Source organism: Watersipora subatra, chromosome 10, assembly GCF_963576615.1.
Source record: "Watersipora subatra chromosome 10, tzWatSuba1.1, whole genome shotgun sequence".
Classification (NCBI taxonomy): Eukaryota; Metazoa; Bryozoa; class Gymnolaemata; order Cheilostomatida; family Watersiporidae; genus Watersipora; species Watersipora subatra.
The window spans coordinates 3,292,312-3,307,671 of NC_088717.1; the positions used below are offsets into that span (position 1 = coordinate 3,292,312).

General features: G+C 35.7%; 2 protein-coding genes across 2 annotated transcripts in view; one reads left to right on the forward strand and one right to left on the reverse strand.

Annotated features, from left to right (window-relative positions):
• The first annotated feature begins 27 nt into the window (after positions 1-27).
• Positions 28-8,094, forward strand: LOC137406524 (protein dpy-30 homolog). The gene is made up of 4 exons (XM_068093114.1): positions 28-60; positions 701-795; positions 1,264-1,412; positions 7,515-8,094. The coding sequence occupies exons 1-4, from the start codon at positions 48-50 to the stop codon at positions 7,579-7,581; spliced, it is 324 nt and encodes a 107-aa protein (XP_067949215.1). The 5' UTR covers positions 28-47; the 3' UTR covers positions 7,582-8,094.
• A 101-nt stretch (positions 8,095-8,195) lies between these two features.
• Positions 8,196-15,360, reverse strand: part of LOC137406523 (phosphopentomutase-like) — a 33,665-nt gene continuing 26,500 nt past the window's right edge. The window contains exons 13-16 of the mRNA XM_068093113.1: positions 14,454-14,559; positions 11,706-11,792; positions 9,675-9,799; positions 8,196-8,783 (exon numbers count right to left, since the gene is read on the reverse strand). Of these exons, the coding sequence (XP_067949214.1) occupies positions 8,678-8,783; positions 9,675-9,799; positions 11,706-11,792; positions 14,454-14,559 (424 nt within the window). The 3' untranslated portion in view covers positions 8,196-8,677. The remainder of the gene's footprint in view (positions 8,784-9,674; positions 9,800-11,705; positions 11,793-14,453; positions 14,560-15,360) is intronic.

Sequence of the window (15,360 nt, forward strand, 5' to 3'; positions counted from 1 at the left end):
TTATTAATATTCGCAGAATACATTCATTTCCTGAGCAACCGAGAAAGATGGCTACCACAGGTGTGGATCTTTTTATTATTCTAAACAAACTGAAAACATGAAAGCTTTGTTTTTTTTAGTTTTTATTCCATATGCTTAAATCTTTTTTAGTATTTTTTTGTATAATATGTTTTTGCTGTTTTTGACAGGTATATTATTTGATGAATGCTAAACAATGACTTTATATCAGTAGCTACATTTAACGTGAATCACTGATAGTTTGTACGACGGATAGTTTGACAAGCAAGTTTCGGTGTAATTAAGGATTTGAGAGGTCACTGCAGAGTTTGTGCAAGTTTTGTTTACAATCTTGTTGCAGAAGCTTATCAGCTCGCTTCAATATTAACTAATTCAACAAGACGACTTCTCCGAAAAGAAAAATGGCTTTTTACCTTCATAATATACGCAAAAATTGCGGTAGTGAATGTACCTGATTCAGCCACTTTATGTATAGAACTTTTACTTAGTTATTTTTCGATTTATGTGCACTCTCACATTCGCTTAGGCAGGCTTTAGCTTGCACATTGTTTTATGTTATGAAAACCTTTTTCAATCTAACTTTTAAGGGTAGTAAATGCAACAATGTTTCTTGCTTGTTTATTGTTCCTACATTTTGGGATTGAATTAGATTTGGACTTGTTTGCTTTGTATCTGGCTATAGATGCAGCACCTTCAGAGCATGCTTCAAAGCCTGCTACACCCTTAGAAGCGGCAGTCGACCCTCAAGTCGAACTCGGACTTACGGAAGATGTTAAGGTAGCATATGTTCTTACTTTTATTATTCTTTCAGTTTTTGCCTGCAAATAATAACATTTGATTGTTTTCGTTGCAACTAAAAGTACTGCATGGTGATTTATCCATCCTAATGATGAATTCAGTGCACTTCTGTTACGAGTTCAGTGTCTCTACTTCTATCTGACCGATGAGCTTTATTGTTCATCGTTTAGCAATATTGTATTGAAGGCGTAAACTTTCCATAACAATGTATCCAAAGATAACTAATAATCTTCATTCTGTCGAAAGATGTGTTTTGTGATCCTCAATAAACGATCCGAAAAATAATTGTGAATAATGTGTGGGCCGGTTAAAAAACCCATGTTTGAAACTTAATTATTCTTTATTAAATATGTCAGCAGTCCTTGGAATACCTAATTGTCTTTCAATAAATCTTTCTATTGCGCAATTCCATCTATAGTTATATTAGCTGCTAATGTGTTACAACAGAAAATTGCAATGAATGAGAGGGAGCAGGGTGACCAGCCAACAACTAAAAAACCAAAAGTTGAACTAGCTGCCTTGCCAACGCGAGCGTATCTAGACCAGACAATTGTACCCATATTACTGCAGGGCATGTCTGTGCTTGTGAAAGAAAGGTATGTACGTGTCCATGTCATAAGTACTTTAGAAACGTAAGCCATGTAGGTCTAGCTATATGCACCGATGAATTGTGGCTTTTGTCAAAACTGCATTGGCAATGTGTTGTTCGTGCATTGTTTCAAAATCGGTGTGTTGGTCTGTGTTAGTAGAGATAAACCTGATGCATCTGTGGTTGGCTGAAATAGTTGGCTATAATGATCTCGCTTCAATTTTTATTCATTTCTACTGCAAACTCGCTGTGTTCAAGATTGGCTTTCTAACAACGATGACAACATGGCTTCACACCAGCAACTACAGTTTCCCCATACGATTCTAATGGTTCCACGGTCAATATTGTATAGCGAAAATGTCATATAGAGTGTTATAGAAACCATACTTGATTATATAATGCAAACATCCCCTGGTGAAAAACATCAAAATTTCATACAAGTACTGTGCATATTTAAAATTAGTAACAAAATTGTATGTTAACCTTAATAACTATAGTTACCTACAGCAACTTTAGTGTATTTAGTGGTTATGATCTGCATTAAAATGTATTATTATAGTGTACAACGTGTATGTGCAGTAGCAGCAGTATGTACTAATAGGGAGTTCTTACATTCGAGACAGACGTATAATATTAATTTTGAAATTAATTTAAATGAATTTAGCTTACTAAATACACACATGAAGCTCAGTTTTAGTTAAAGGTTTACTTGCAACAAAAGTCATATTACAGTTAATTGGTATCTTACCCTGCTGTGTTGTAGGTGCAAAATATGTGGAAATGTGATTGCAAGCTCGTAAAAGCTAAAAAATGAACAGTTTATCGCAGCCATCACGGAAACGCTGTAGTTTGGAATCTTTTTATTTTGATGAGTACTCAAACATTGTAGTTTTGAAATTAAATCACTCGAAATAAAAGGCTCAGTATAAAACGTTTCGTAGCACTAGTTTATGAAAAGCACTTTGGGATCTACTGGAAAGCCTGTATCAAATATAGACGCTCGCTACTTTACAGTTTCGTTTCAGCCTGGTCTAATCATGTAGTCGTAATCTGATCATGTGACCCATACTTCCTGCCAAATAGCGCAAACAATTTCTGCAGCATTTTTCGACTATCACAGGTGACCAACAGGCTCCTCATGTTCATCTAAGGATGATATACACTCCTTCGAGTTAAGGTTAAAAATTGAACAAATTTTTACGGTAGGTTATGAGATATCAGTGCTCAAAGTGACAGCATTACGATGATGATGATGATGAAAAATACGCCTAAGGACAATAGACATGGTTTTATAATAAAACTTTTATTGAATGCGTGAAGTAGGCTATATTTGTGAAAATATAGCCATTAGCCATAGCTATATAGCCAAATAGCTCATATGAGTCCCATTTGAGCCGTTTTGGAAAGGAATTCCAATCTATGGCGTTTTCGTGATGGCTGCAAGTAGCTGTTTGTTTTTGAGCTTTTAAGAGCATGTAATCGCATTTTCACATATTTTGCACCTATAACACAGCAGAGTGAGACATGGTGAAGCTTTTGATACCAAATAACTGTAATGTAAATTTTGTTGCAAGTCAACCTTCAAGTATTTTCAACTATTTTACTGAACTTCAACTTTTTCATCCCTAAAATTTTTATCACCTATTGGTTTCTGGCTTTGTTGTGACTATAATTTTTAGCCGACTTCATTGAAACCTTTGTTAACCTAATCCGACAAGAAAGCCTGAGCGATGCTGTTCTTGAAAGCGGCACCTAGCATATTTGACCAATTAATGGCCATCGAAAGGAAAAATGAAATTTTATTACTGCACCTTTGAAGTGGTATGACTAGAGCTGGTACATGTAGTGGGTAGAGCAGAGAAGCGGCCAAAAGTGTATCAATGCTAATTATGTTACCATACACATAAAAATAAATTCAATAATGAAATGGATTTTTGTTAGCAGGCTAAGGAAAGTTGTCTGATTCCTGACCCCCTGTCCGAAATGATCGTTACTCCAACTTTGCTACTGGTTTTAAAAGGAAAATAAAATGTATCACTTTTTACGCGAGGAATGTTGAATTGAAAGAAATCAGTCATCATATCTCTTTCAAGTTTTCTGAGGAGGTTTACAGCCAGCAAAATATTGGCATCTTTGTTATTTCGACGTAACACGCGTACTAACTGCCAAATTTGAATTTCAAAAGAAATTTTTGTTGAATTCATAGGGCGAGGACGAAAAACCATTGCGTTTCACTTTGTAAGGCGAAAAAATCATATAACAGGACATCGTAATGTGAGGGCGTACTCTATATGTAAACAGATATTCTCATTGTAATATATATATATACCGTGAAACCTCTATTTAAACACTATGGCAGTCTATTTTTTCACCCTTCCCTTAGAGTGGCGCTTTATTGGAGGTGGCATTCAAATAGAGGGTGGCGTTGTATTTTTCAAATAGTTCGTCAGGATTTTGGGAAGCTGAATTTAACCATTTTACGGGTGAAGCGAATGTCAACTATATTTTGCGCTTTCCTTCGTGCGAAGCGACATTAACCTATTTGGATACAATAAATCTGCTACAACCTCCAACTAAATCTGCTAATTAACCTCCAACTTGTCAGAGATCTCTCAAAAAATATCCATCAGAAAGCTCATAAATATCTATACCAGTTGATATCTATTGCTTGCAGTTAACTTATGATTTTATACCCTGCGTTGCAGTTTGTTTCCAGCTTTCATATTTTTATTTCATTCTAAATGAAAAAGCATATTTTTTATAACATGATTTAACAATGTTGCTCCTTGTACTCATTGATGTTTGCTACAGTTTGCAGGCAAAACTGACTTTTCATGCACAATGCATGTAGAGTTATGAGCGTCGATCCATTGTAAGCCAAGTTTAATTAACCGCAATGATACTACCAAATAATGCGCTCTAAATCTGCAAATTTATAAATTATATAATGATAATATTCTATAAAATGCTATCAAACATATGTTCAAGAATAAGTGACATAAACCATAATTATAACGCATGCAGAAGTAGAAACAAAGATTAATATTTTTGAAACAAATATTTACATTGTTGGTTTGACCAGTTGCATTCTGATTGTTGCTTTCGTTTGGAACCATTTCATTTTCTGGCTGTCCATTACCTTCCAGTGTCTGCAGACCTCAACTCTTTTTTTTGCTCTGCAGAACTAGTCGATATTACCATTCAAACATTTTTTTAGAAGAGGAAAACTTTTAGGCGTTGCTATTTAAAAAACTTTTGTGAAGATGATGATAAATTGTTATCCACATGCGTGCTAAGCATCAACTGTAGTCGGAAAATAGTAGTACATATTCCATTGTAATTCTTAGCCTTCTTTCATAGAAGTCAAAATATCAAGACACATTAAACAAGGAACTACTATTAGCCTGATACAGTCATTAATTATTACTGTGGCGTCGCCTTCAAAGTTAAAAAAAAACTGTAAGCTTCAAAGATGAAAATGAACTTTGATATAAACAGAAACAACGAAAGAATTGTTATTGATGTAACTGAGTCATTATTCGTGCCATTTTGTGGACACTTTTCTACTGATCACTTTCTATTATGGGTCGTAAATATCAAAGAATGTCAAATAGAGGTGGCGTTCTATTAAAGGGTGGTGATCTATTTTTCAACTCTTCCTATAGTGGCGGTCAATTAAAGATGGCTGTCAAATAATGGCATTCAAATAGAGGTTTCACGGTACCTTTTTGGTATATATTCTCAAAAGCCAATAGCATATAAGGGAACTTATTTCCGGGAAACATTTCCGGTAATGCTTTTGATAATAAAATATTCCCTACTTTTTTATCCATAGTTTAATTTGTTTTGCACTAAATCTGTTTTCTTACTAGCATCAGTACATGTAGCCATGGCCAAAGATCTACTCTACTCATTGGCAATTCATCTTATTGGTGAGTTTAGGTGGTCTCTAGGTGGTCTTAAGCTATAAGGAGTGTTAGTTGTATGGCTTATAAGGCAGTTTGGTGGAGGTCTGCACGTCACTGTCATCTGTGATTATGCTCACAAGACTATATTTTGGGCTGTGATAAGAAACCATAAAAATTGTGACATTAAATTATTATAGTATCTCCACCCGTAGAGCCCACTATTTACAATCAGGATAACTCCACGTCCTTTACATAACTTGCTTAAAAGCTCATTGAATTTGTTGCAGTTTTCTAATTACAGTGCACTCTGGGTTACAACTTCCAGTTTTACATTTTTTTTCGCCTCACGATGTAGAATACAATGTTTTCTCCTCTTTTCCTCACAACATTTTTTCGCCATGCGACATCAAAAAAAGTGTCTCTCGAAATTCAAATTTGCTGGTCGGTGTGCTGAATACGTCGGAATGACGAAGATGCCGATATGTTATTCGCAAAAATCCTTCTCCCAACACTTACTTACGATGCTCGCACTCTTTCAGTTCAGTATTATTCATTATCAATTATAGTGAGAATGAAATCAGAAGCAAATAATAAAGATTAAGATGATGACAAAATTAAAGTTTAGTTTAGTATAAAATATAGACTGAAACTCAGCTTTAAATTTGTGTTTGGTAAGCCAAATTCATTTAAGTTAAATTCAAAGTTTATGTTATACGTCTGTACCAAAGGTAAGAGCTCCATACGGTACGTAGTAATGTTAAATTTTATTGCAGATCATAACCGTTAACCATCCTAGTAGCTACAGTTACTAAGGTTAATATCCTATATTGTTATTAATTTTTAACACGTACAGTACATACAGGCAAAATCGGATAACTCAAACTTCACAGGACAGAGCGAAGGAATTCGAGTTATCAGAGCTTTCAAGTTATCAGAGCACTGTCACAAGTCCATGTATTTATTAGTAGATACATGTACATATACAAACTATATATAAATCAAAAGCATAGGTGGCTTGTTGCAAATTAAAAGGCTTCTAATGTAAAGTTTAAAAATTTTTTATCAGAAAGTATAGAGATTTTTCCTTCACTTCAGATTTGTTTGTTGTTGTAGGTGATGTGGACAGCCAGGACGTTTTCAGATTAAAATTGGCAAAACTTGGTCGCTGTTGAGATGCTCAGAAGAAGAGACATCTTTTCTTTTGAGCATTTTAACCAAGATCAATTTTGCCGATTTTATTCAAGTTTATTCAAAGGTTACCTCGCTTCTCCTTGCTTTCGAAAGGCCATCGCCAAGCGGATGTTTGGTAAAATTTGATTTTTTGCAAACACTTAGAAAAGTCGTTAATGAAAATATTTGCCGATGATGGTAATAACGACGTCTAAGAACTACTAAAAGTTGAGGTTTATCTCTATGGCTTGGAATAATGTGATATTATAAAGCGATAACAACAGTCTCGGTAGCTGTTGGGCAAAAAACTGTTTGATTTAATGAAGTTGAGGTTGAGTTATCTAAAGCAGTTTATTGTTGCGTGGGAACGGACCAAACAAATCCGTTAATAAAACCGAGTTAATCATGTGTCTGAGCTATCCGAGGGCGAGTTATATATAAAATTTTGACGTTTTTTACCAAGGGGTGCATTAAATAACTACTATGGGTTTCCATACGACATTTTCGCTTTACAATGCCAACACTGGAACGAATTAGTGTCGTATGGCATGGTCCACTATACTGTTTTAGCCAGCGTTCTACTGGTAGGCACAGCTGCGGGTGTGCCTACCCATAGTTGAGTCGTGTTGCTGTCGTTAGGCACAGAGATTCCATTAGATAGTCTTTATGGGCTAATTTTATAATGGTCGAGGTAATATGTTGATGTCACGTCCTTCAGCCAAATGTTGTTCAATGATTTGACTGATACTTCAATTTTTGTTTCTTAATGTTACTTCCGAAATCCTTTTACCCGAGAGCAAAGCTATCAGTAAAATATGTAGGGTAATTTTAACTCTTGTAATAACTCTTGTAATAATTTTAACTCTTGTGAATTTACAGGATGGCCTTTGTACCAATGTACCGTTTGAATATCGTTTGATATCGTGAAGATAACTATGGTAGTTCATAAAGTATTGTTGAAGATGAGAGAATTCTATGGGTGACGTTGTAGCCTATCCACTAGTCGGCTAATATATGATTGTTGCTTTTAGACCTCCAAATCCAGTCGAGTTTCTGGCTGCCTACCTCATGAAGAACAAGGACCAGTTTGAACAATAGCACAGAACTCTCTTACTCTTTCACTACCACCTATAATCAGGAATAACTGAAGCCATCACTCCTCTACTCATGAGATATATCCGCATAGACTCATCACTTTCACTTCTGTTGAAAATATGACTAGCAGTCTATGGTTATGTGTCACTGAAATACGAATTCCTATTACGCTTGGGGAAGGTTTGTGGCAAAACATTCAAAGGAAAACCAAGTAATTTTGTGCTTTTTTTGGGAAGCTTATAGCACTTCACCCACTATAGTATTTTGTTATCCTTCACATGTCTTTCTGTATGCAGTAATTTCTTCTTGAGCTAACTGTTTCGGATGAGTTATTGACACAAATATGTAGCTTTGCTATGTGACACCCTGTAAATGCAATGTGTCAAACTGGAGCTAGTCTACTGCTAGTTAAGTGCTAAGGATATAAAACATCAATAGCATTTACATGTACATAGTAAGGAAACTTGACTATAAAATCTTGAAGTCAATTAAAAGGCTTTTGGCTGATATCCTGGATATGCTACTGTTTTATCATTGGGATCTGTTTAGACTAAATGTGTGGTGTGTTAAGTGACACAAGCATACCAAGGATGCTTATCATCATGAAACCGGCAATGTTCCTTCTACTTTGTTATTCTACAAGCTGAGCATACATGTCGTATAAGTTGGTTATGCTATGGCACATCTATGCACACTGATGAGAGTAACAAACCGTCACCTACTATCATCTAAAATCGAGCAGTTGTATAATGGTAACAGGCAATTACGAATAAAAAGATAATACCGCTTGAAAAAATTTTCGTGTGAGCAAATTGTGTACTTGAAAATTGAATTCGCCAGAATTTTAACTGATAAAAACGTATTGATAAAAGCCGAACATAAAGTTAAAAACTGAACACATGTGACCAGATCTTTAGCAATCACTTGTGTGGCCTGTCAACAGTAGGTAAAATTAGCAGTCCATTCAGAATGTTTGGTAATGTTGCTTTTTCACCCAAGGCCTTTGCAAATCAACAGACATGAGCAAGATTAGGTATAAGACTGATTTTTGGAGGTACATAATTCTGTATATAGGGATGATAGGCGAACTGTTGCTTAGTTACTCGGACTTGGGAATGAGTTGGTTTATCTCAGGCTGCAGAAGTTCCTCCACGACAGCATGAACCAGGTTCGTTAAAACATCTTTAGCCTCCTCTTCTGAGAGTCTTCAACAAACCAAAATGATTTTAGTATAACTATGAAACTAACAATGATTGTGTAAATATCTGTCGGTGTTGTCTCGAGACTGTCTGGTCGAGGCTCAGGAACATAGGCCTATTAACTATATTATAATTAATAGGTCCTTGCTCAGGAACCAGTGACCACGGGTCAAAGCTATCAAAGCTAAAATGAGCCCAGCAGGGATTCTACTAGTACAGCGCTATAATAACTCATATTTTTAATAACTTTGTAAAGTAGGAAATTTAGAGGTCTCTTTCGAATAGCACAGGTAACATACAAGTGAATATGGCCCTTCCAGCTTATTGCTATATCGTTATATCGCTAAATGGTTGATAAACTTGATTTCAATTTTCACATATTCATATCTATGTAGGCAAGTGGGTGATACAGTCATGTTGTTTAATTTCCGATTTTAAGGAGTTGACACAAATTTTTGTTTCTGTTAATTGCTGCGGGAGTAAGTCGAATTAAAAGTAACAACCATTTTGTTATGCATTATTGTTATTATTACTATTGTTCTTCATATTTTCTTTAAAAACTGTATTTGAGTCATTTTGCAAGTCTTGGTGTAACCAAAGATTTAATAACATGATAGAGAACGCTGATTATGTTATAATATATGATACAAGATATGATATAAGCAATAGGAATAATATATGATTATATATAGTCAGCAAATAATATATTACAGCATTTACCTATACGTGTAACAAGCTCATCTACAATGTAGTATTACACAATAGGCCTGGCTCAGGTTAGCACATTTCTTCAAGGAATCTATTAGCTTGGAAATCTTTGGTTATCCCCACAATATAGCAAGTGCCTATCACATTGACCATCTGTATATGTAAGATAAGCGAGAGAGAACGACTCACCCTTTTCCTTGTATTTCAGAGTAATACTTTATTTTAGGTTCCGTTCCACTAGTCCGTATGGTCATAACTACATTGTTGTCAAACGTTAAGGTTATCATTTGTGAAGCAGAGCTCACTGGTAAAATCTACAAAAATACAAACTTTGAGATGAGCATTATAACATAGATAATATCTCAAAGTCTATTCGTAATGACACTCAAATAGCAAAGATGGAGCATTCTTGTACGTGTAGCCAAAAGCTGGTCAGTGTCCACTTTATTTATCGATAAAACAATCCATGAACTTTAAGAATTGATACTATTTGTGGAGTCGAAACTAATTAAGGATTAATGATATTCTGACGGAGATTAGGCTAGCAGATGACATTTTAAAGTTTAATAAAACAGATTAGGTAAACAGATTTACGTAACTCTACCAACTCGAATGTATGATTTAATGCAGTTATAGAACAAGAAATTAAGCCATGGATCCTTATTTTATCATATTTATCTAATTTCTATAACAACAACTACTGCATTCGAGCTAGAACCAAAGGCTGTAAGCTCACTCTAATAGTAATTAAAGGGTGAAAGCAGTGAAAAGAATACACGCGAATAAATATACATGTCAGCCTGTCTTTGATTCATTCTCCAAGAGTTACTCTTCTATTCACCACATGACCATTTAGGCCATATGGTGAATAAAAAGATGGATGCAAAGTATATCATGAATATCGGATCTGTTTAAGATTGTTTCTACAGCTGTGTACTTGTTTTTAAACTACAATGCCCTGGTATTGCCAGCATCCATCGGTCAGATTTCTAGATTTATTTACAGTTTGAATGTTTGTTGATCAGCCTTTGACTAAGTACAACAGAAATGATACAACATATCACATTTCATATCTTCATTAATTAATCCAAACAAATGGAGAATTCAACAATCCCATCAGCGATTTTTACATATGTGAATAACCTTTAAACTGTGATTTGTCATATTCTCCAAAGATAAAGAGTATTACTAATACTGCTGTCCCACAGCTCACAAAAAACTCAGTTTGACTAGTGCTATAGAGAGTGCAAAGGAAGAAATTTTTCTAGAATGCTCACGATGCGCCCTAAGCAATCTTGTACATCCCAAAATACCCAAACCCATGATGGACAGTAGAGCATATAAGGAAAATGAGGTGAGTCAGCACCCTTTACTTTATAAGGTAGTTTTGTTTGCAGCCACGCGCCGGTTATCATTCATAGTTGCCATCAAAAACCAACTTGCTGATCGCCAATCGGAAATGTTAAAAATAACATATTGTTGTGATAAAAAGATAACGCAAATTATATTGACACACAAAGCCCATATTTTCCAACAAGCATACGTTTTGTGAGCATTGAGAATCCCTGGCAAAAGATTGACTGGATATTATCTAAACATAAACCAACGTGCTGATTGAAGCGATTATTGAAGCGATAATCAAAGCTTAGTGTAGGATGGTGACACAAGGATATCTGAAGAAATTGGCAAACAGCATGTCAAGAATAGGTTCTTAAGTGGATTTTTAAAACAAAGGCTGGCCCATTAAGTATTATTGAGACAGTTTCAGACCCAAACGGTTCATTTTCACCGATATTATTCAACAGTTGTTCTATTGCTCAACTAGCATTTTTTATCAATTACTCTGAGTTGTGCAGTGTATGTTATAATATTAGATTACACCGACACGAAAGTGGTACACCCTGGCAAGTCTTAAAATCGATGTTCTGTTGATATTTCTAGCTGGAGAGTGAGTTGGCATTCATTTACGTAACTTAAATATTTCGATTTTACACATTTTAAGCTTTCTAAAGATTTGCCAAGTTTGGCTCAAAACTAACCTTACATAAACGATGGATATATTGGAAAATTCAATGTAGTCCATTGTTTTTGAAGCTGTCTTCCATATTGCTCACTTAAAATTCTGCAGTATCTCGAAGTACATGTATGCAAAGTTTTTAACCAGTCACCTGCTAGGTAAAACCGCGCAACGATGCTTTGGAACAAAGCAGATGCACTCACCGGATTGTTGTCTGGTTGTTCATTGTCATAGCCCGCAGTCAGGTCTCGGACATATTTCACCTTGACTCCTCCGAACTCCTTTGGATACTGCCCACAGTAAATAAATGGTAATTAGCTGATACACTATTAGGCCTGGTTCCAACCAATGTCGTGGGAGTGCTGCACTCTGCTACGCAAGCTTAAGGGTTCCCATATCCGTCGCAAAGCACCGGCGACACACCGCAGGCCATTAGCGATGAAATGGGAACGTATGCGCCGAGGACTGCCGGTAGTTGCCGGCGGCATCGCAATAGTTTAGCGCTGTTCAAATTTCGCAAACGGCCGCAGGCAAAACCTTCCCGAAATGCACTGTACGGGTAAAGGTCACCATTATAAGAACGGCACAGCGAGCGAACATTTTATTTGATTACGCAATTATGTTTACGATATTATTAACGATGTGGCTTTTATCTGAACATTAAACTGCGCCGAGCACCGCAAGTGTTTTGCTGCGCGACATTACCGCCGGTGCTTTGCGACGTATATGGGAACCAGGCTTTATGCAAGTGTGCGATTAATGTGAACTGGATAGATATGAAACCACAGGAAGACAGCTAAATCCTGTGCACTACGCAAAAGCGTTGTCCTGCGATGTCGTGCGTAGTCGTAGGCTAGCTACGCTAGGATTAATGCGAATCGAGTGCACAGCGTAATCTCTGACTCATTATGTGCCCTGCTAGTAGTAGCTATCAATTGTACCAGAAACGACATTTCTTTCAGTAGGAGAGAAAATAGTCACGCAACTGCGAGATTGTGGAGTGTGGCAAAATAGCTTGCAAAGCAGGTCGCAGGACCTTGACATTGGTCTAAACCAAGCATCATACAACATAATAAACAATAAATACAAAACATAGACTAATATAGCATTAACATTGGAGTGGCAGTGAATGGATCAGTAGTGAGCTCATTTGGTGGTACTAAACGGAGTTGATAGACAAGTCTGGGGATGTCTTTTTTCTGAGCGTTTTTACCGCGATAAATTTTTGTCGATTTTAATCTTCAAATATCTTGACAATGAGATCGCCTAACACAACAAACAACATACTAACTGATAGACAAAAAATACTTTTAAAATTTAAACTTTGACGCAATCACATCTTTAACATATGAGCGGCAGTGAATGGAGCAGTAGCGAGCTAATTTGGTGGTACTAAACGGTGTTGATATACAGAGACTGATTGCATCGACTTCAAGTTGTGAATAGTCTCTACTCTTTAGTTAGACACATGTATATAACTGCACAGCAGCAGCAAGCAACATTGCATAACACTGGTTGAATGCTACTTCTAATACATTTTCTGCTGGAATTTTCTACCAGCCAGTTATGCTACAACTTCATTAACATGATATGGCACAAAACTGTTTGTACGTAGTTAAATATAGCAATACAAAATTGATAAATTAAGCTTGAGCTGATGTAGGCAAGCACTTGAAAGTACTAACTATATATGAATTATATATCAAATATTCTATATAATATATATATATTATGTAATATATATTATGTAATATATTATAAAATATATTTGACATATTATACGATGTATATAAGATTCTAATAATACTTGTATTATATTGTATATTGTCAACCCTTATCATTGTTTAAAACATCAGTTTGTGAATAATCTATGAGTTCACAAGGTATCATATCTAATGAAACTATCACCATTTTGTAAGATATAAGGTTGCCCTTGGCACTAACCGGCAAGAGGTCACTCTAGCATAGACAACCAACCCGTGTCAACCATAACACATAATGATAATGTTTGCTTTTCTTAAACAAATCTTTCAGGCACATAAGTGTCACAAATTCTTGTCTTAGCCGTAAATTCTAACGGTAAATATCTAGTGGTAAATATCTAGTACATGCATATAGATATGTATATAGTAGATATGCATATAGTAGATGTATATGACGTTTTACTATTGTTCATCGTTACTATTGTTTTTAGCAATTTTATTTTGTGGAGCTAGCGCTTTGTGTTGTCTGTGGACAAATAGCGCGATTCGCTGTGACTATTGCCAAGTTTATTTGAATATACATGTACTTTGTGCATGAGCACTGCATGCCTCATACAATGCACCATCAATTGCGCAATCATGAATGTCTCATGATTGCGCAATTGATGTGGAATGCGCTTAAACAGTAAACACTGTAAACGGTAAGTTTTAAATCTTTTACTAAACATACTTCTAATCTTGTCTTCATTTTCATTCTTTTTTATTATTATGTCTGGATTGGTGCTTTAGCTTCGCTTCCAATATAAAGTTTAGTCGGCCTTTTTAAAACTTTTCTCAAACTGATTTGACGAGAAAAGCTGAGTGATACCGTTCTCGAAAGCCGTCTCTCACATCATTGCCATTTAGTGGCCATCCAGAACCGACTTGTAACTCAGTTTTCTCATTGCTCAAGGCAGAAACTTCCTCAAAATGTTGTTTGTATCTCGATTTTCTCAAATATCGGGGCACTCATATGTTGAGATATGACTGTATTCCAATGACAGATCTCGCCTATCGGCTACGCATGTGAACTAAACTGTGCCTAGGCATGTAATGCTCAATAACTGCTGATATGTATATAAATGGCGAGATGGCAGGGAGGAACTATGCATACACATCTGATATGCAATCAGTATCCTTAGCAAAACCACAGGTGAAATATGGATCAAGGGCAGCGTATACAGCACTAGATGTGTAATGGATACTTACTGTGGATGGCTCCCCATCAAACGATCTCATTCGTTCAAAAATCTTGAGAATGGTTTCCTTGTCATGGCAGAAGTAATACGAGTTAAGAGAAATGTGGTGACCATACCTACAATATTTAAGTTAAAACTCGGAACCTCATATGGAGGTGAGTAATAAAAGTAAGTACAACTTACATGTACTAAAGTCTTAACTTACCCTCAATATAAATTTGTATAATTGACAAAACAAAGTATTTGTTTCATCTGCATGAAAAATATGAAGTGAAACTAAACTTTATGTATGTAATGATGTTAAGCAGACTCATGAGTGTGAATAAGTATAAAGTGAAACTAAAAGTCATACGTTTGCGTTTGATCTAAGTGTTTTAACCAGAATCAAGTTGTTTCGATGTTAATCTTGAAACATCCTGGCGATCAGATCACCTGTTACAGCGTTACAGGAATAATATAGAGCCATGTTTCTCACAACACACTGGTACAGGGCAGAAAAACATTTTAGACCTATTCCAAGGGTTTATTTTATGGTTTTATATGTAAAAGGCTACCGTGTGCAAGCTAGTAATGGCAAACTTAATTAGTCAAATGTAATTTAAAAATCGTGTATTAGCATTTAGCAGCCAGCTGGAGTAGAAACTAGACAACCTTTGAAGGATGGTGAAACCAAAATCAAACATCCATTTACCATAATAGCTAAAGCAGACGCGCCTTAAATTTCTATTGAAATGTTTTTGAATGTTTGTACAATGCCTAAAAGTTTAGTTATTATCTCCCTTGTGCCCGTATGACCAGCCTGAAGATAGTAACCGGCTATTAAATTTGCAACCGACTACTCATTTTTGTTACATTTAATTAAAATAGACAGAGACCTCATCATATTTGGAATAGACGTAAGGACCTCATCATATTTG

What these genes read in the sequence shown, in the direction of transcription:
- LOC137406524 (XM_068093114.1), top strand. An exon ending in GACTTACGGAAGATGTTAAG is followed by an intron (nt 796 to 1,263) that starts GTAGCATATGTT and finishes GTGTTACAACAG; the next exon opens with AAAATTGCAATGAATGAGAG. An exon ending in TCTGTGCTTGTGAAAGAAAG is followed by an intron (nt 1,413 to 7,514) that starts GTATGTACGTGT and finishes TGTTGCTTTTAG; the next exon opens with ACCTCCAAATCCAGTCGAGT.